Source organism: Mya arenaria, chromosome 12 (genome assembly GCF_026914265.1).
Source record: "Mya arenaria isolate MELC-2E11 chromosome 12, ASM2691426v1".
Classification (NCBI taxonomy): Eukaryota; Metazoa; Mollusca; class Bivalvia; order Myida; family Myidae; genus Mya; species Mya arenaria.
The window spans coordinates 61,105,955-61,127,401 of record NC_069133.1 but is presented as its reverse complement, the minus strand read 5'-3'; the positions used below and the strand labels follow the sequence as shown (position 1 = coordinate 61,127,401).

Below are 21,447 nucleotides of genomic sequence, written 5' to 3'. Positions count from 1 at the left end.
CCAATAATTTTAAGTCGTATCATTTACCGCGGGAATGTAAGTTCACTGAGCATTATAAAACGAAGGTCCCTAGAGATCTGACTTATTAAGAGCATATGCATAGCACTTAGAAATTATTAATATATCGATAACGATAATTAAATATCATTAGTTCCGAGTTCAAAGATTATTGACCAGATTAACATCATGAACGCCTTCGGCCATAATCAACTGAATGAAATCAGACACATCAAAGATAGGTGTTATTTCACCAGTGCAGATCAGTGCTAACATAAATACATTGATAGCATGACGTATCAGACAGAGCGGTGCAGAATGTCATGTAGACTAGCATTATTCGTTAAAAACAATGACGGAATAACAAAAATATCTGCGGGAATACAATTGAATTAGTGTCACCATACATTTGTTAATAAGTTTGAAAAATAAAACAAAAACATGTTAAACATTTGTTCAATACGAAGGGGAAGCAAAATACGCATGTCAACAAGACTCGCTTACACATGCAGACCGAAAGGAAACACACATAATTGAACAATTAAGCGGTACAAAATACTAGTTTTGCAACTTCAATTAAGCAAAAAAGTTGAATCGATGGCTTCATTATCAGAGGTACGAGCAAACACAACACAAATGGATGAGTTTTTCACTACAGACAATATTACCAGTTTGAATGACGTCAGTGGAGAAGACGACGGGAGGCGTTTGTTTAAGAATTTCTACTGGTTCCAAGGAGCTATCAGTTTGTTGTCCTTCTTTGGAAATGGGATAATAATCGTCATCATGAACAATCGAAGGAACCGCGGTGTGGCAACGTCAATGGTCTTCACGGCTTTAGCTATTTCAGACATTCTTATCACAATTTTCGGACCATTTCAGAATTGGTTTGAAGCTGTATATGGATGTTCGTTTTTCCAACTTATGAAGTACGAAGATCCATTGGTACATATATCAAATCATCCGCCTGTTGAAATATCCTCGTGGTTGGTTGTTTTAATAACCTTGGAGCGAGTGGTGTGTGTGACATACCCTTTTAAGGTGAAACATGTGTGTAACAAAACTATTATTAGAATATCTATTGCTGTGTTTTATGTATTCTTTTATGCATTTAATGTGACATATATCTTATGCTCTTTCCACATTGAGAAAAATATATATTATTCTGGCAGATTTAGAGAGAAAATGTACGAAATGTATCCAAATGAAATGTTTCCCTTGGCATTTGAGGTTTTAGATATTTTTGAATTTCTTTTTAAAGTAGGCTTACCCGTGATAATCATTGTGCCTTGCAATATAACAATATATATTGTATTTTGCAAACGCATGGATCTGTACCGATCTGCGCAAACAAAATCAATGCGTGCAATGACTAAAAAGGTGTTACTGATATCTGTTTTATTCCTTGTAACAATGCTGCCAAGACAAATTTACTTAAGACTTGTTCAGCCAATAGTTCGACCTGGAAACTCTAGCGCGTATTTCCGTCTCGACGAAATATTCTTTCAGGTATGTGATCTTTTGCAAAATTTAAACGCAGCATTAAATTTCTATATTTATGTTTTAAGCGGTACTCGCTTTCGAAATGACGTCAAAATGTTATTTATGCTACCTTTTAAGTCCGTTAAGAAAAAGTTTATGAGTGTAGCAATGACAAGTTCAGTTTCGGAACAGGTAACGACACTTTCTCTCAGGTCTATTGAAGTTTCGTAGATACTTTCTTACACTACGTCTAAAGTTGTTAATATTTTGTTTTAACGTCGAATAGTCTAGTGTGTCATTATTGTACACGCGCTACTTTTTGGTTCTTCATTAGTAAATTCATAAACATTTCTCCTTTTTGGACACATTTAATTTTAAATGTGTTGCACTGTCAATACATCTAGAAACAATAAACTTTACTCATATTAAACACTTTGACTTGTATGAATGTCTTATCATAACTGACTTCGAAGAAACAACGACCAATAAATTGTCGCAGTATCTCCATCGTATATATATTTATATGCATTAAACCACTTTCTAAACATGCAGTTTACAAACTATGACCCCTGTTGCTTCGCAACATTCTCAATATAATCCTCTGCGGTTATACTCATTCAAGTCCAATGCCTATTTTGGTTTTATCAAATGTAAAAAAGATGCCTCAGGATTGTGTCTATTGTTGTTATAGGTTTAAATGCGTTTATGCCAGCATGATGCATGGCAACATTTCTTACTTGTCAAGCACCGTTAATCTGTAAGATAAAAACATTTATTCTTTAAAACATATTAAGCAAAATAAAGCCATTTTGAACGAGTATCTGTAGTTTTACTGGACATTTTCAAATGACTTAAACCCTGCCGATATGATCGAAAAAAATGTATTCAAATGAGTTTCTGAACGTTTCACTCTCATACCCTGTTACTTTTCTTTAACTGTATTCATTATCACTCTAAATGTGAACATAAACTCCATTTGTACCCGCTTCTTTAGCACTACATAAAACATACCTATAATAGAATGTGATTCTAAACTAATACTGAGGAGTATCATTAATTTCAAATGCATAAAGCCCATATGCTCACGATCATATCTTAATGGAAATCAAAACAATACAAAGATAAATGAAGCAATCTTTATATATAAACTGAAAAAAACATATTGTTATATAAACGTTTATAACAAGTTAAACATGTGTATAATGCAACACAATATATTCACAGAGAGAAGACAGTAGTTGACATTGTCATTAATACTTGTATAACTTTTAAAATATAAACTTTTAGGTTTCCACATTAAAAAACCTTATAATTAAACACACTCATTTTCTACAAGGATAGTTGAGAAACACTAACACAATTACAAGTATCATCACATAAACGGACATCATAAATCATCATAAATTAAGCATACATGGCACAAAACATACTATGTTAAATATGCGATCATATCGTGGTAATTTTGACATTTGTCCACCACAAGTGTTGTTTCATAATTAATTAATCACTCGTTGTTTGTTATCCCCTCATATGTGACATTTATTGATATAGCTTTTATCTTATATGTGATTTGGTTTACGATCGTGATTGTTCGTTGTTTGTGTTTTGTTTGTATGTGATATATATATATATATATATATATATATATATATATATATATATATATATATAATAAGTACGAATGGGTATGTTCGCTATTTGTTATTCTCTTATACATACTATTTGTTGATTCATAATCGTGTATGGTCATTGTTTCTTTAATCAGTTTTTGTTTTAACTGTTGTTTTGAAACTATTTTATACTTGTACATATATAAAATAAAAAGTGAACTTAAACTCTTTATAATCACTTAATCGATTACGACATTTCCGGTGGCATACTAAAATTATCCTGTACGTAGCATCCAATAACAGAATCGACACTACATCAGACAAAGCCAAGACCCTGTTTAAATGCACAACGATCACCCAAACAGACAAATTAAACAATTATTCACATATCGTTGTTAGTTGGCTTTTTAAACAAACCGTTCTACAAAATTTGTTGAAACAATATTTATTTCAATAAAACATCTTTATTTTCTAGATAAACAAAGTTTGAGCATAATCAACTTATTAACTGAGACAATTACACGTGAAAAAAACAAGTGATATACTAGTATGTGAAGAACAAAATTGTCACGCCCGAATTGAAAAGGACGCTTTTAAGCCCACTTTGGTCACTACTTTTTGGCGAACCACTGTTTGTGTTTGAGAAGTTAATGTCGTTTTTTTTAAGTTTGAAATATTCTAAATTTTCTATTCTAATTTTAATTTTGTCGGTTTTAATAACGATACTGTTTGCGAACTTGTTGCAATATCAACACAACAACTAAGGCAGCCTCATTCTACATTTTCCTGCAAATATGATCATCTTTGCCGATATATAATATTCTTAATACATCTTGTAAGATTTTTTTCAAACTTAATGATTAGAGGCGGAATTGTTCGGTTTTTAAAACATTTTGGCCTAATTGTTTCTTTTATACTATTGTTTATATCTTTCCGAAGTAGATAATTATACTCGTATATGAATACCTTTTTCCAACACTGAAATTCTGAAAGTAGTCTTAGAGTTTTGTGCTGTTGTTCCATGTTTCTTGTTTGTGATTTTTTTTGTTTTTGTCGTTTACCCTGTGCCATTAAACGGGGTTTATGTTTAAACTTTTGGCTACTGAGCTTGTTTCTGTAGTTTTCACATACATATTTAGACAATATCTATAATTCTCAAACACATTTTTTTTGCAATTATATGAAAACAAATGTTTACGTATAAAGAATACGGACCCTGGTTATTGGGAGGATTTTTGGGAATCAAACCCCAACCTCTTCCATCTTCCTTTTCATAGAAGAGTACACTCACAGCAAGAAGTGTTATTATTTTTTCTTTCCGACATCGTCATCATTTCAAAACACACATCACTTGAATCCAAAACATCAATGTGTTGATCAAGGAGCGGTCTTTCTTCGTCATCTGACGACTGGTCATCATTGTTCATGTCCACATCTCTTACCTCTCTACAAATACATATAGTGGTTATTATATAGTTGTGTGGCTGTCATAGGATCGTAATAATACATGAACCAGTAGCACAAAATGAAATGAAAGGGGAAAATCTTATTATTTAATTATGATGCTCATTCTGTCCCTTCAGCATCATATGGTTTATGTCCACGAATGTTTTATAATAACGGTATCATTGAGTTGAACTAAACCAGAGTAAATTGATCAGGCTCTTTTAATGCATTAATGATTAAGAACACTAATTCTATTACCTTGGTTTTGAGACGATGATCGATGCTCTTATAATCTCATTATCATTGGCAGTAAAAGATGCAACGTCAACAAATGGCAATGCATCAAGCGCGTTTTCTAAGTGGCTGGCATCTCCTCCAAGCACCTGCGTCTTGTTAAGTTTTACTTGCAATTCAGCTCCAGGCTTTGCGTTTTTAATTATTGTAATGATGTTACGAGTATCCAGGATAATGTTGTCTAATTCAAGGTTTTGTAGTTTGTTGCATCTCGGTATGAACATTTCCAAGCCCGTGTCGTCCGAAAACTCATATTCATCAATTAAAAGAGTTGTGAGGCTGTCCGATTGCAAAACATGGACAAATACTTGAGAGGAATCATAAATATGACATGTTGTCACAGTCACTTGCCCATGTCGGCAATATCTCTCGTTCTCCTCTAGTGTTTGAAGGTCGTTTTCGCCTATTTGTTTTTCACCATGAAACTGCTTATCCTTGTCCTGGCATCCGCATTTGTCATCAGCCACACATCTGACAGCCCATAGAGTAATATCGGCTAATTTAGGAGTTTCACACAGTAAGTTGGTAACCTGTGTATGCGAAAGAGTACATCCAAACAGCCGAATATAAGTGACATTGCACATACAGGAATGTAAGCTCTTCTCTCGAAATGGCGTAAGATCATAATCATCCAGTTCTAGTTTTTTCAAATTATTGCACCCGTGCACAATGGATAGTAAAGCATGCGCATTGATAGTATCATTATGATTCATAATCAATAATTGTGTCAACCCAGTCATTAAAGTAATACAGCTTATATGGTACTTTTGACATGTCACATGGTGTGTTATGACCAATTGCCGGACGGTTTCTGGCCTGATGGAGAGAATCAAATTCAAGTCACTTTCAATGCTCAGTTGAAGAACCTTTACACTCATACATTTCACATCCGAGTTTGGCTTTGCTTCTGTAAGACATCCTAAAAACGTGTCTTGAACCAATCTACATGTTTCATCGTCTTTTTCAATTTCACTTCTAAAACATACATATTCAGATATCTCAGATATTGTTTTGACTTTGTCTGAAGAAAAGCCGGAGGTAAATTGTAAAATCCTTGCCAGTTTACCAAGTGATTGTCTGTTTGTGCATTTTTGAAGGACGAATGTCATCATTTCAGGACTCTACATCGAGGTGTTTCATACCACAGTGTGTCAGTTTCGATGATTCAAACACAAGAGAGTCTGACTGGATGAATGAAGTAAATGAAAATTCCGCGAGTCCGACCATCATCCTAGCAAACTGAATATATTCCTCTTTCTGACGAAGAACAGGAGGTAGCATATCCAAATCATTATCTGAAGGTTCACTTATTGTTCTTGTAACACATCGGTGCTCTTTTTGGTCCCTAAAGATTTTCAGCATTAATTGAACTACATCGACATATATCTCCGTTTTAGTCTCGTGCAGTTTATGATTATTGAACCAGCTGCACAATAGGAGCTTCAGCATGAGTGGAACTGCCAGCAAACTTTGCAGTTTTCGTTGTTCTATTTCATGCTGAAAATCGTCTACTTTAAGAGATTTTCCTTTATATTTATTCAGTTTATCAAGAACATTGCCAGATAATATCTTGATAGATTCAGTAGACATGCCTTTTAATCTTATTTCGATATCAATATCGGAAGGCCTTGGAAGTATTTCTGTCATTTTCCATGGTCTTGATGTGAATATTGCGGTACATCTGCTTTCTTTCTTTGGTATACCTGAAGGCGTTTTTGGAGACATGAGGTTCTTTGTCTGCATCCTCCACTCATCCAATCCATCTACAATATAAAGGCACTGTTCTGGCATTGTTTTGATGATCCATCTGAATGTTTCATTATGCGAGTGTTCAAGTAATTGAGCTACAATCATTTCCTCGATGCTACGTTCTTCTGCAGCGTGCCGCAAAGACACATAAAACAAAAATCTGAAACGCTGCATGTAAAGCATGTTCTTTGTACTTGCTTGTCTTACAAACTTCGATTCAGTTTTGTTAGATATTCCTGTCTGGGTTGAGTTTTCCTTAACGGTCCATTGTTTTGATAAAGGATTTTCATGTGAAAAGCACCACGATGAAGTAATCTTTCTACACAGAGTCGTTTTGCCCATACCGGCATCAGCTATGACACATATGTTTTTCTTGCAATCCCCATCTGAAGTTAGCATTTCCTCAAATGTATCAATCTGCTGCACGGTTTCCTCATTTCTATTTACTTTCTGGTGTAAATCGTGTCCAAGATTGCTCTGATATGTCTTCACAACTTTCTCCATTCTAAGCGGTACATACAAATGTTCAATATCATCGTCTTCTTCTGGCAATAATGGGGTCACATCTACCTTCACGTAATATTGTCTGTATGTATCTATCAGGTACTGTTGCAGATCTAAAATTAAGGTCATTTAGTAAAGAAAGTAATGATTACATACGGTATTTTAGACGTATTCGTACGAATCTCAGAAAAATAATAACAATTAAGTATATCTACAGATAGCCTTAACTAATCATATATTCATCTGTGTGTGAGTGTGCGTGCGTGCGTGTGTGTGTGTGTCTGCGTGTGCGTGTAAAAATGTTTCTATGCTGTATAACATAAACTAAATTAACCAAAATAAAACAAAAATGGCTATCGCCAGTTCTGTTTAGACGTTAAAGAGTTAAATAGTTTGTATCTTAAACAATATAATTATTTCTAATTTCCGGAGCACGATGTTGACGCTCATGACACTGCTTTTTAGTGGTTTTTTTTTCGTGATGAATGGAATAGGCATCAAATAACACCGTATAACTAGCCAATCGTGGTTTTAATTCATTTGTTCAATTAAGCTGCTCAGTATTTTTTGCACAGTCCTGTAACACATTTCTGAAATGTTGTCCATATTCGTGATGGAATCGTCATTTGAACTCAAGTCAGAAGTCAGTCAAATCATTTACTATTTTTCCTGCACTGCCCGTGGTAGAGTATAATCCTTCCATTAAAAAAACATTTATGACAGACGACAATTTATTTTGGAATATGTAGGCCCATTCCCTCTAATAAACTTAACTGTTTTTCATTTATTGCTTCAGCAAGTGAAATAACATGTGTACTCTTAGTTCTTTAATAGCGTATATGAAGCGCTGCATTGATGAAGGAAGAAATTTGATTTGTGAGCGTTTGCATTAAAATACTTAATTTGATAACACTAGTCGGAAATTGAATTTGAAATATACATCCAATTATAGCCAACAACACCAATAACATCATCAACAACAACAATGGTACCATAGCAGCAAGTGATTTTCCATCATGTTAGTAGTAGATTAAATGCGATATAATATTGTAAATACATTTTATATCTGCATTGAAATGTGTATTTTGTTTAGCTACGCAAGATGTCTAATATACCTTTTCAATTCGTTCAAAAAGTGAATGTTCTTATGGTTGGTCGTCATTTTGTACACAGAATACTTATATCATGCACTGAAAGTATGAATTACCAACATCCGTGTATGCAAAAGACATAGGAAATATGTAATCCCGTATATACTTACCATCTAAGACTTCTTGCGAAACTGTTGTATCAACTTTGGTTTTCTGCAAAGAGATATTAGTTTTAGTAAGCTTTTTTCTACGCAATTGTACAATAAATATTCAATTGATTATTATCAATACTATTCTTTGAGAAATTATCTTTAAAGATAAACAAAGGACAAAAGAATACAACTGAATGTATCTGATGAACAATGACATGCATGTGAATTTCGACACTGGTGACCCCGTAGCATATTGCTTGCAACTTTCTGGTTGAATGTGTAGAGAAAATGTGTAAAGATTATATCGGATTGTTTGGTGGTCAATACAGATCACATCATATGCGATATCGCTTCCAAAGTCAATGTAAGTAAAGAAACGAAGTCAACTGCAATATCGTTATCTATAATGTATTTTAGGTAATTTAGTTTAAAACGTGTGACCAAAACGCAATACTCTTTTAAATTTTACCAAAACTTTATGGGGTCGCCGGTCATTATCGTTCAACGATATGGTTTAACTTTGTGAAAATTTCTAAAGGCGATTGATAACTTAAATATTAGTACTTCAAAAAACTCGTCGTGCTTCTTCTGTATCTTTTGTAGCTGAATGTCCGTATGCTCAGTGAGTGTTTCAATCGCAATCTCCTTCGTCATTTCGATACTGTTAATAGCTATTTGTTCTAGCTCCTTCGCCTCATCCAAAGTTATATCTTCATCATTCATTATCTGAAAAGGTAACGATTAACTCATGAAACGCATTTATATCCTTTTATTTTGAGTATATAGTAATTTCTGCTTCGTTTGACATTATGTTTTTAAATGCACTGTACCTCATTTTAACAGCTTTAATAAGAATTACAGGCACCAAACGTACCCTGTTACTCAATAAATCATTCACGTAGTACACCGTTATTTATACAAACATTAAATCAATATTTCAATTAACAATATAAATATGTTTCACTTCTATCAATTGTTGTGTAGCAAGCTGGGCTTTTGGGTCCTTCAGCAGGTGTTGTTTGTCTGTTAGAATGCAAATAATGTCTTGTATGATATCTCGCATCCCAATTTCTGACAGTTGATATGTTGCAGAGTGTAGAATTTCATTTCTAGATTTTCGAACCTGGAACAATGCATTTTGTTTTTTGTGACTGGGTAATTATAATGATATCTGTTTGGTTGCAGCACTAAACCAATACGTGTTCATAATTATTAAATAACATACAGAATATATAACTTGTTTATTTTCAATACCCCTAAAAATTCAACCTGTAATATTTAATAACACGTTTTATAGATTTTTAATTGTTTCACAGAACAGGACGGTGATTTTCGTGAGCATTCCTTGTGGATTTGTTTTAGTATGATGAATTCTGTCATTAAATTTTTATTCAAATTTTGCATATCGAGTTTCGATCATGACCATCATGGTTTCAAGGGTATTTAATAACTTCGGTCATATTTATAGCAATCATATATGCAACGTCTTTGCACTAAAGTGATCTGAAAACAACAACAAGAGGAAAGCATTAACTCTTTTTAAATGAAAATAAAATCAAGTGCAAACTTCAAGAAATGAAAAAAAAGTTTAATTAAGAATATTGTAAGGTATTGACATTATTATATTAAAATTATTATAAACATGAACGGAATTGTAAGAAACTCACCCGCTGAAGAGGCGTTATGTCATCAATATAGTTATGCAGAAATTTGCAGTTGATCATGACACTAAGAAGACCAGCCGCATCTAGGTCAGATGCACATGTCGACTTTGAATAACGTTGTGTACTAAGATAGCACAGGCAAATCGACCAGTAGTCGGACGCCCACTGTGAACAATCTGTGCAGTTGAAAATGGGGTTTCTTGAGGAGTGGCCAGCAACGATCAAGTCGAAAATCACACTGCAAGGACTTCCGGGCGATGAACATAAAAGCTTTCCTCGCATGTTTTGTACGCAAAGACATTTTAAATGCCGACAATCCCGATACGGACAACTGCTTTTTGTATGCACATGCCATGGCAAGATCTGTTTTACCAAACATTGAGAGCATTTCTCTAAATTTCCGGAGAAAATAAGCTTTCTTGCATCAGACTTCAACTGTTCATGGTATTTTTTCGTATGTGTGTCGACGAAGTCTTCTACACCATATTTTAAAACAAGAAGAGCACGGACAGCCTTTAGCCAGTTTCTGTGCAATGGATCATTGACCCTTTGTACATCACAGGAATCCGCCATATGTATTCACAACAGCTTGAGTATTTTAGTTATCACAACACATGAATATTACTTGTCATTCTGTTTAAACTTTATTCCGTTGAATGTATATCATTCATTGATTACGTTCTTTGAATATGTTTTGTATTAACCAATTCTTTTAATATATATGATGCAATATGAAGGCACTATCCACTAAACTTGTGTTTTTGCTTACTAGCTACGCCAGACATGTAACATAAAGTGTCGGCTAAGTGGAAAGTTGAAACTCCACAATCTTCTAAATGATTTCAAGGAAAAAAACCCATGTCATTTGTCGAATGCGTTTAAGATAACACTGTGTGGGAGTTAAAGTAGGTTTAAATGTGAGCACTTGAGTATTGGATAAACTGCTTTATTTCTATTTATTGGGCTACGACGCGGGATTTTGATTTCATTAACTTCCTGATAGGAAATTAATTTGTTAATCATTATTGTGGCCAAATTCATTCATTTTTATCATACTTTTAACCCTAACATATATTGATAAAGCTGGGCTTGTCCTTGTCCTCTTTGCATACATAATAATATTGTTTTATTGAGATTATTTGAGCATTATAAAGTCTTCAAAAGAATTTATAGATAATTCTTCGCTTATTACTGACTGCATTGTTCTGCATCTTAACAGGTCCTGGACCGTCTTGTAGAACAAATATTGACCAAAATAATACTTACACTTACTGAAACTAGTGTTCAATGTCGTATGTCTGTATTCTATTAAAATCTAAGACATTATAAAACTCGTGATCAATAATGCCTGATTTACCATATATGAGAAGCAGTATCCGACATTCCTCACGTGGATCCAGATAAATTTTTTGGTGTCTCTTTCAACAGATTTTGTGACTACTGAATTTGGTTCTGTAGTTTTTCATATAAATATTGAGCATAAATTTACTCATTCATAATTATTGCCGAAAATTTAACAATAAAATAGCAATTTAATAGTCCACATGAAAGCAGAATTTTAATCAATTACCTTGTTGAATGATACAATACTGAGCTATTGTCACACTTAAAGCCTTTTGTGGATGTTTACGACGTTATTTCCCCATCAGAATTCTCGCCATACCAATATTTATAGCTAGACACATGATTATAAGTGTTGCTTCACTTTAAAAACAAACAAACATTGGTGTAAATTTTTGTACTCAGGATATGGTCGTCGGTGTTGCCTAAACGCGTTTTTTAACAACAGATTTAATAAAATACCGTTCCAGGTGTTTGTTACACAAACATTGCTAAATACTAACAAATTGTTAAACAGGGAAACCTAGTGCTATAAAAACGATAAACAAATTGCTCAAAACGCATTTACAATCAAACCCACGTGACTTCGCCCCACGTAAGAATTTGCAGATTTTAAGACAGTTTGTATTTTCTTTGACACATACACTAAAATTTACTTGATTTCTTAAAAGTTTCTTTGGCAGTCGAGGCAAACAACACTTTTCAAAAAAACACTTACCATGAAAAACGGATATGAAAGGAGAACATATGAGCTGTCGGCTACAGCTTTCCGCTTGCTACTACTATTCGACCAGCAGATAATTATAAATTTAACAAACACCATGCTCTTACAGTTTGGTTCCACATTTATAAATTGCTTGATATATTATAGTAGCATATACACATTATTGATAGATCTTTACGTCATACGTTCAGTAGTATCGGGAAGCCTGTAAGTTATAAATGCACTCCCCATGCAACTACGCCTTGTTCTTATTAATCCCTGAATGATCTCACTGACCACACGTTTGTTATCAGATTTTATATCACATTCACCCCAATGGTTTAAAACCCCTTTTACTCGTTATTAAATGCATACGATAATCCACTTGGTATACACTTTTCATTTAATTCACTTTAATTTTCAATTGCAATAGTTTTACATGTTAACTTCCCTTAGTTACATTATACCCAATTGTATTTGAAAGGGGTGGCTACAGATGAGATTACAACTTATTTAAATTGTAGCAATCGCTTCCCTTTGACAGCAATATTTTGTTTAATATATTTACAAATCAAACATGTCATTTCGCTAAACAAGCAAAATACTTTTACTGCTTTTATTGTTTCTTGCAACAACTTGACAGCCAAGTTTTATTGTCGACGTCCTCAATTAATGTCTTGAGGCAAGCAACCTACATAATTGTCGTAGTGTTGAATTTTAAGTTCAAATTACAATTCTTCTGATTCGGGCGATTTCTCTATGTTTCGGCTTCATGTAGACCTATGCGTTCATAACATTTAGAACATAATATTCCCGTATCGCTTAAGAAAGAAATTAAAAACAAGAGTGAATGTTACAACAGCACCTATTTTGCGCTGCACATAAACGAAACTTAGTCAATCTTTGTGAAATCCTTGTTTGTTATTCTCTTACATGCAATGTGTGTTGCTTTACGATTCTGTATGTTCTTGTTTGTTATATTCTTATATGTGATATGTATTGATACACGATTGTGTATGTTCGTTGTTTCTAAAATCATTAAGTTAAGCTATTTATTTTAAAACTCTTGTTTTGAAATTATTCAATTTCTGCCCTTTTGTGCATTTTTATAAAATAAATAGTAGTTGTATATTGAACTCGTTATTATCACTGCAGACATTAACGGTGTCGGACGGAGTTTATCCAGTACGTAATGTACAAAAATATTATGGAAACTACATAAGCATCATTTCGAACAAATACCCTGCTTAAATGCACAGGCATCATGGCAAAGACAAACACACAACATAAATATGAAAAGATCGTTATTTGTAAATATTGACCCCTTAAACAAAAGCGCTCCATTATAACTAATAGAGCAATATGGACCAATGTGATTGAAACAATATTTATTTCAATAAAACATTTCAATTTCCATATATTTGCTATTATTCGTGAAACATTTTGACAAATTAGTTTGACGATACTGTTTGCGAGTTTCTTTGTTATATAACAAACAATGACTCAAGCTGTTTAAAAACCCCGATACTATTTATCATTCTCAAACGTTTTATTTTTAAATGTTTAATGTAAAATATAATCATGGGCTGTACGAATAGAGAATTCAGAACCTCAACTTTATCTTACATCAAGTTCATTGAATATTACATTTACAGCACGAAAGGTTCTTCTTTTTGGCTTCCGACATCGACATCACTTCGAAATACACTTCACTTGAATCACTAACGTTCTCAATTTGTTGATCAAGAAGCGGTCTTGCTTCATCATATGAGGACTGGTCATCATTGATAATTTCGTCACCACTTTCCTCTCTAAACATATATGAGGTGTAAAGTGTTTAGATGTGATGCAGTTAGAGGATTATATACATGCATGAATAAGTTGACGAAATGAAAGTAACTTGGCATATTTATTTATAATATTTACAATGCTAAAGTTATGTTTAATGTTTGATATAAATGGTGTCAGTGCTTGAAGAAAACGAAAGTAAATGAACTAGGCTCTTTTAGGCATTAATTTAGAAGGCAAATTCCATTACCTTGGTGTTGTAACGATGATGGAGGCTTTTATAATCTCGTTATCATTGGCAGAAAAAGATGCAACGTCAACACATGGCAAATCGTAAAGCATATCTCTTAAGTGGCTGGCATTTTCTCCAATCACCATCTTGTTAAGTTTTATTTGCAATTCAGCTCCAGGCTTTGAGTTTTTAATTATTGTAATGATGTTACGAGCATCCAGGATAATGTTGTCTAATTCAAGGTTTAGTAGTTTGTTGCATCTCGGTATGAACATTTCCAAGCCCGGGTCGTCCGAAAACTCATATTCATCAATTAAAAGAGTTGTGAGGCTGTCCGATTGCAAAACATGGACAAAAACTTGAGAGGAATCATAAATATGACATGTTGTCACACTCACTTGCCTATGTTGGTAATATCTTTCGTTTACCTCAAGTGTTTTAAGGTCGTTCCCCGCTATTTGTTTTTTACCATGGAACTCTTTGTCATAACATCCGCAGTGGCCATCAGCCACACACTTGACAGCCCAAAGGGTAATTTTTGTTAATTGCGGAGCTTCACACAGTAGGTTGGTAACCTGGGTATCCGAAAGAGTACATCCAAACAGTCGAATATAAGTGACATTGCACATACAGGAATGTAAGCTCTTCTCTAGAAATGGTGAAAGATCATAATCATCCAGTTCTAGATCTTTCAAATCATTGCACCCGTGCACAATGGACAGTAAAGCATGCGCATTGATATTATCACTATTATTCATTATCAATAATTTTGTCAATCGAGTCATTAAAGTAATGCAGCTTATATGGTACCTTTGACATGTCACATGGTGTGTTATGACCAATTGTCGGACGGTTTCTGGCCTGATGGATGGAATTAAATTCATGTCACTTTCAATGCTCAGTTGAAGAACCTTTATACTTATACATGTCTCTTCTGGTTTTGGCTTAGCTTCGGAAAGACATCCTAGAACTGTGTCTTGAACCAGTCTACATGTTTCATCATCTCTTTCAATTTCATTTCTTAAAGATACATATTCAGATATCTCAGAAATCGTTTTGACTGCTTCTGACGAAAATCCGGATGTAAACTGTAAAATCCTTGCCAGTTTACCAAGTGAATGTCTGTTTGTACATTTTCGAAGGACGGTACTCAACATTTCAGGATGTATATTTAAATGAATTGCTGCAAAGAATTCTTGAAATGTTCTGTGTACATATGAAATTTGTACAGTATGATCAACGACCGACTGCGTTTTGATAGTCGTTTGTGACAGCAAGCCGGCTTTGAGACATAGTTCTACATCGAGTTGTTTCATACCACAGTGTGTCAGTTTCGTTGTTTTAAACACAAGTGAGTCTGACTGAATGAATGACGTATATGAAAACTTTGCGAGTCCGATTATCATTCTTGCAAACTGAATATATTCCTCTTTCTGACGAAGAACAAAAGGTAGCCTGTCCAAATCATTATCTGAAGGTTCACTGATTTGTCTTGTAATGCATTGGTGCTCTTTTTGGTCCCTAAAGATTTTCAGCATTAATTGAACTACATCCACATATATCTCCGTTTTAGTCTCGTGCAGTTTATGATTATTGAACCAGCTGCACAACAGAAGCTTTAGCATTAGCGGTACTGTCAACAAACTTTGCAGTTTTCTTTGTTCTATTTCATGCTGGAAATCGACTACTTTAAGAGATTTTCCTTTACTTTCATTCAGTCTATCAAGAACATTGCTAGATAATACTTTGATTGTTTCAGTAGTCATACCCTTCAATCGTATTTCGATATCAATATCGGAAGGCCTTGGAAGTATTTCTGTCATTTTCCATGGTCTTGATGTGAATATTGCGGTACATCTGTTTTCTTTCCTTGGTATACCTGAAGGCGTTTTTGGAGAAATGGGGTCCTTTGTCTGCATCCTCCACTCATCCAATCCATCTACTATATAAAGGCACTGTTCTGGCATTGTTTTGATGATCCATCTGAAGGTTTGAATATGCGAGTCTTCAAGTAATTGAGCTTCAATCATTTTCTCGATGCTACGTTCTTCTGCAGCGTGCCGCAAAGACACATAAAACATGAATCTGAAACGTTGCATGTAAAGCATGTTCTTTGCACTTGCTTGTCTTACAAACTTCGATTCGTTTTTGTTAGATCTTCTTAACTGGTTTGAGCTTTCCTTGACTGAACATCGTTTTGATAAAATATTTACATGCGAAAAGCACCACGATGAAGTAATCTTTCTACACAGAGTCGTTTTGCCCATACCCGCATCAGCTATGACAAATATGTTTTTCTTGCAATCCCCACCTGAAGTTAGCATTTCCTCAAATGTATCAATCTGCTGCACGGTTTCATTATTTCTATTAACTTTCTGGTGTAAATCGTGTCCAAGATTGTTCTGATATGTCTTCTCAGTTCGAACTATTTTTTCCATCCTAAGCGGTACATACAAATGTTCAATATCATCGTCTTCTTCTGGCAATAATGGGGTCACATCCACCTTCACGTAATATTGTCTGTATGTATCTATCAGGTACTGTTGCAGATCTAAAATAAAGTGCATTGAGTACAGAAAGTAATGATACTTATAGAGTTGTATTCCGGCAAATCTGCTAAAATAACATCAATCTGAAGATAGCCAAAACTATTCATATAATTATGTATGTGTTGGGGAATGCCTGTGAAAAATAATTCTACGCAGCATCTAGAAAATACAACCAAAATGGCTAATTTCAGTTCTGTGTACACGATTTATTGTTGTTGATTTTTCAATAAAAGATTGTATTTTAAACAGTACAAGCATTTGTTTCTTATATCCGGAGCACGACGTTTACGTTCATGACGTCGCTTTTCTGTGTTTGAATTTTCGTGATGAATGGAATGGGCATAAACTAACACCTTATAACTGGTGTTTTATTCATTTGTTCAGTAAAGCAGCTCCTGTATCATGTTTCTGAAATGATGTCCATGCTCGTGATATAATCATCATTTGAACTCAAGTTAGAAGTCATTCAAATCATTTTCTAATTTTCTAAACTGCCCGTCCTAGAGTATTTTCTTCCCGTTTAAAACATTTATGACAGACAATAATTAATTTTGGGCTATGCATGCGCTTTCCCACTAATTAGCTTTAATGTATTTCATTTATTGCTTCAGCAAGTGAAATAAAATGCGTATTCTCAAATACATTTGTGAAACGTAGGCGGAAATTGAAATTTAATTATACATCCCATTATTAAAAAACAACAACAACAATGTTACCAGAACAACAAGTGATTGTCCAACATATTAGTAGTAGAATAAATGCTATATGCATTGAACTATGTATTTTGTTTTTCTCTCTCAAGATGTCTGATATCCCGTTTCATTTCGATCAAATATTAAATATTCAAACGCTTGGTCGTCATTTTGTACGCCAAATAATTATATCAAGCATTCAAATATGATTTACCTCAGTGTATTCAATATTCATAGGAAAAATGTAATCTCGCATATATTTACCATCTAAGACATCTTGCGAAACTGTTGAATCAGCTTTTGTTTTCTGCAAAGAAATATCAGTTATATTTAGGCTTATTCCTCGGAATTGTACAATAAATATTCAATTGATTATTATCAATACTATTCTATGACAAATTATCTTTAAAGAGATACAAATGATAAGAGAAAGAAACCGAATGTATCCGATGATCAATGACACGTATGTAAATTTCGACACTAGTGAACCCGTAGCATATTGCGATCAATGCAACGGGTTGAATGTGTAGGAAAAATGTGTAATGGTTAGATCGGAAGGTTACGTGGCAAATACAGATCACAATTTCACTTCCGAAGTCAATGGAAGTATAGAAACAATATCAGCCGAAATAAATTTATTTATTATTATTTAATAATATAATTATAGGACATTTAGTATAAGCCATTGTGACCAAAACGCAATACCCTTTAAATTTTCCAAAGTTATATGGGGTCGCCTGTCATGATCATTAAACGGTATGGCTACAAGGAGAGAAAACTTCAAAAGACGATAGATAACTAAAATATAAGTACTTCAAAAAACTCGTCGTGCTTCTTCTGTATCTTTTGAAGCTGAAAGTCCGTATGCTCAGTGAGTGTTTCAATCGCATTCTCCTTCGTCATTTCGATACTGTTAATAGCTATTTGTTCTAGCTCCTTCGCCTCTTCCAAAGTTATGATACCTTCATCATTTATTAACTGAAAAGGGACACGATTAACGAATTAAATGCAATTATATCCTTTTATTTTGAGTATAAAGTAATCTGTGCTTCGCTTTACATTATATTGTTAAATGCACTGCACCTCATGTTAAACAGATTATTTACGACTATGGACACTATACTGACACTATTAATCAGTAAATTGCTCAAATACGAAAGCATTATATATACACGTACATTAAATCAATATTTCGATTAACAATATAATAAATGTTTCACTTCTATCAATTGTTGTGTAGCAAGCTGGGCTTTTGGGTCCTTCAGCAGGTGTCGTTTGTCTGTTAGAATGCAAATCATGGATTGTATGATATCTCGCATCCCAATTTCTGACAGTTGATATGTTGCAGAGTGTAGAATTTCATTTCTAGATTTTCGAACCTGGAACATTGCATTTTGAATAATTTGTTGTAATTGGGTGATAGTAATTATGTGTGTTTGGTTGCACCAGTAAGTCAGAGAAAATTCGTTATTATGTTCATCAAAACACAAGCTGAATATATAACTTGTATGAGGTCACTACCTCTATAATTCAACCTTTGATATTTAATGAAATGTTTTATTGTTGTTTAGTTTTTTTTACAGACAAGGACGTTTTTAGTTAACAGTCCATGTAAATTTAGGATAAGCTAAGTTTACAAACTGCTTTGACATCAAGCATTCTTTGATTATATTTTCTATTCAAAACTATACATATCGCGTTTCGTTCATAGACACCTTTGAAATTGAAACAATGCGCCTATTATATACAGTCAGGTATTTATCAATACTCTCAAGGGTATTCAATAATTTTGTGCAATAACGCTCTTTGCACTGATCTGATCTAAAAACAATACAACGAGGAAAGCAAATATTCAGCCATAAACTCTTTTTAAATGAAAACAAATATCAAATGCAAACTTTAAAAACTGAAAGAAATGTCTGAATAAAAATATTGTAAGATATTTACATATCATAAACATGAAGAAACTCACTCTCTGAAGAGGCGCTATGTCATCAATATAGTTATGCAGAAATTTGCAGTTGATCATGACACTAAGAAGACTAGCCGCATCTAGGTCAGATGCACATGTCGACTTTGAATAACATTGTGTACTTAGGTAGCACAGGCAAATCGACCAATAGTCGGACGCCCACTGTGAACAATCTGTGCTGCTGAAAATGGGGTTTCTTGAAAAGTGGCCAGCAACGATTAAGTCGAAAAGTACACTGCAAGGACTTCCGGGCGATGAACATAAACGCTTTCCTCGCATGTTCTGTACACAAAAACATTTTAAATGCCGAAATTCCCGATACGGACAACTGCTTTTTGCGCGCACATGCCATGGCAAGATGTGTTTCACCAAACATTGAGAGCAATTCTCTAATTTCCCGGAGATAATTAGCTTTCTCGCGTCGGACTTCAACTGTTCATGGTATTTTTTCGTATGTGTGTCTATGAAGTCTTCTACACCACATTTTAAAACTTTAAGAGCACGGACAGCCTTCAACCAGTTTCTGTGCAATGGATCATTGACGTTTTGCACATCACAGGAATCCGCCATATCAACCCACACCAGCTTAAGTATTCCGAATATCACAACACATGAAGTTTTCTTGACAATCTGTTCTCAAATGTCAATATATTTGAATTTATATCTTAGATGGATTATGTTCTAAAACCTTTTTAATAAGGGCTTGAAGACAAACGCGAAGTTTGTCTGTACAAGCCCTTTAACGGTTTGTACGTGTATGTAAGAGGGTGGTGTCTATATAACATCTGATATTGTGCGAAAATGACACGCCTACAAATTTAAATATGTAAATGAGGCGGCGGCTACGTGCAACTAAGTTTATTACATAGGTTATGTTAGACTATATTTAATGTTATTTAGAATATTGATAATTCGGTGTCGTTCATTTTTATTTTTATGTTTTTGTATCCTGACCAAAATGTAGATATGGGTATTAACTAGATCAATAGATAACTAGAGAATGATGTTATCAAAATGGATGATTTGGAAACAAACATTATAAGTATTTAGTTGTTTCAGTGCAAGGTTGCTTTTCTGAAGTGAATTTTGTGAAAAGGGTTTTTAAACAAAGTTACTTTGAAATTAATTATGAATCAGTAACGGGCAATGCTTTCGACACAATCTATATACCGTGGTAACAATAATGATATAATATCCGCACCGATTATTTCCGGCGTCTTTCTGTAAACCCATATACTAAGGATATAGGGATCGCAATATACCGGATGTTCCCTAAGAATACTCCCTGCATCTCTTTGTAAACCATTATACTAGGCATATAAGAATCGCAATATACCAGATGTTCCCTTAGAATACTCCCGCGACTCTCTGTAAACCCATATACTAGGCATATAAAGATCACTATATACCGGATGTTCCTTAAGAATACCCCCCGCATCTCTCTGTAAACCGATGTACTGAGCATATAGGGATCGCAATATATCGGATGTTCCCTAAGAATACTTCCCGCGTCTCTCTGTAAACCCATACACTAAGCATCTAGGAATCGCAATATACCGGATGTTCCCTAAGAATACTCCCCGCACCTTTCTGTAAACCCATACACTGAGCATGTAGGAATCGCAATATACCGGATGTTCCTTAAGAATACTCCCCGCATCTCTCTGTAAACCCATATACTAGGCATATAAGGATCGCAATATACCAGGTGTTCCCTTAGAATACTCCCACGACTCTCTGTAAACCCATATACTAAGCAAATAGGGATCGCAATATACCGGATGTTCCATAAGAATACTCCCCGCATCTCTCTGTAAACCCATATACTGAGCATACAGGGATCGCAATATATCGGATGTTCCCTAACAATAATACCCGCATTTCCATGTAAACCAATACACTGAGCATATAGGGATCGCAATATATCGGATGTTCCTTAGGAATACTCACCGCGTCTCTCTGTCAACCCATATACTAGGCATATAGGGATTGCAATATACCGGATGTTCCTTAAGAATTATCCCCGCATCTCTCTGTAAACCCATACACTGAGCATACAGGGATCGCAATATATCGGATGTTCCCTAAGAATACTCCCCGCATTTCCATGTAAACCAATACACTGAGCATATAGGGATCGCAATATATCGGATGTTCCTTAAGAATACTCCCAGCATCACT

The 21,447-nt window shown here is 34.3% G+C and overlaps 3 protein-coding genes across 3 annotated transcripts; all 3 read right to left on the bottom strand.

The window, feature by feature from the left end:
- Positions 1-3,160: 3,160 nt before the first annotated feature.
- On the bottom strand, positions 3,161-11,329 carry LOC128210258 (uncharacterized). The gene is made up of 6 exons (XM_052914478.1): positions 9,993-11,329; positions 9,290-9,448; positions 8,890-9,051; positions 8,344-8,386; positions 4,794-7,195; positions 3,161-4,535 (listed from the first exon to the last, which is right to left on the bottom strand). The coding sequence occupies exons 1-5, from the start codon at positions 10,560-10,562 to the stop codon at positions 5,943-5,945; spliced, it is 2,187 nt and encodes a 728-aa protein (XP_052770438.1). The 5' UTR covers positions 10,563-11,329; the 3' UTR covers positions 3,161-4,535; positions 4,794-5,942.
- A 2,133-nt stretch (positions 11,330-13,462) lies between these two features.
- LOC128212261 (uncharacterized) lies at positions 13,463-14,815 on the bottom strand. The gene is made up of 2 exons (XM_052917629.1): positions 14,072-14,815; positions 13,463-13,844 (listed from the first exon to the last, which is right to left on the bottom strand). Exons 1-2 carry the CDS (start codon positions 14,809-14,811, stop codon positions 13,667-13,669), a joined length of 918 nt encoding a protein of 305 aa, XP_052773589.1. The 5' UTR covers positions 14,812-14,815; the 3' UTR covers positions 13,463-13,666.
- A 1,264-nt stretch (positions 14,816-16,079) lies between these two features.
- On the bottom strand, positions 16,080-19,993 carry LOC128210859 (uncharacterized). The gene is made up of 6 exons (XM_052915211.1): positions 19,267-19,993; positions 18,515-18,673; positions 18,108-18,272; positions 17,559-17,601; positions 16,365-16,604; positions 16,080-16,138 (listed from the first exon to the last, which is right to left on the bottom strand). The coding sequence occupies exons 1-6, from the start codon at positions 19,834-19,836 to the stop codon at positions 16,080-16,082; spliced, it is 1,236 nt and encodes a 411-aa protein (XP_052771171.1). The 5' UTR covers positions 19,837-19,993.
- Positions 19,994-21,447: the final 1,454 nt, after the last annotated feature.

Bases quoted from the DNA above. Each gene is read 5' to 3' on its own strand.
- LOC128210258 (XM_052914478.1), bottom strand. From the start codon at position 10,562: ATGGCGGATTCCTGTGATGTACAAAGGGTCAATGATCCATTGCACAGA. The intron at 9,449-9,992 runs GTGAGTTTCTTA...GCATTGTTCCAG, and splicing joins ACATAACGCCTCTTCAGCGG to GTTCGAAAATCTAGAAATGA. The intron at 8,387-8,889 runs GTACTAATATTT...ATCTCTTTGCAG, and splicing joins AGCACGACGAGTTTTTTGAA to AAAACCAAAGTTGATACAAC.
- LOC128212261 (XM_052917629.1), bottom strand. From the start codon at position 14,811: ATGAATAATAGTGATAATATCAATGCGCATGCTTTACTGTCCATTGTG. The intron at 13,845-14,071 runs GTAATGGAATTT...ATATATGTTTAG, and splicing joins ATCATCGTTACAACACCAAG to AGAGGAAAGTGGTGACGAAA.
- LOC128210859 (XM_052915211.1), bottom strand. From the start codon at position 19,836: ATGGCGGATTCCTGTGATGTGCAAAACGTCAATGATCCATTGCACAGA. The intron at 16,605-17,558 runs GTAAATATATGC...ACTTTATTTTAG, and splicing joins TTCGCAAGATGTCTTAGATG to ATCTGCAACAGTACCTGATA. The intron at 16,139-16,364 runs GTGGGGATTGCA...GCAACGTTTCAG, and splicing joins TGAGGAAATGCTAACTTCAG to ATTCATGTTTTATGTGTCTT.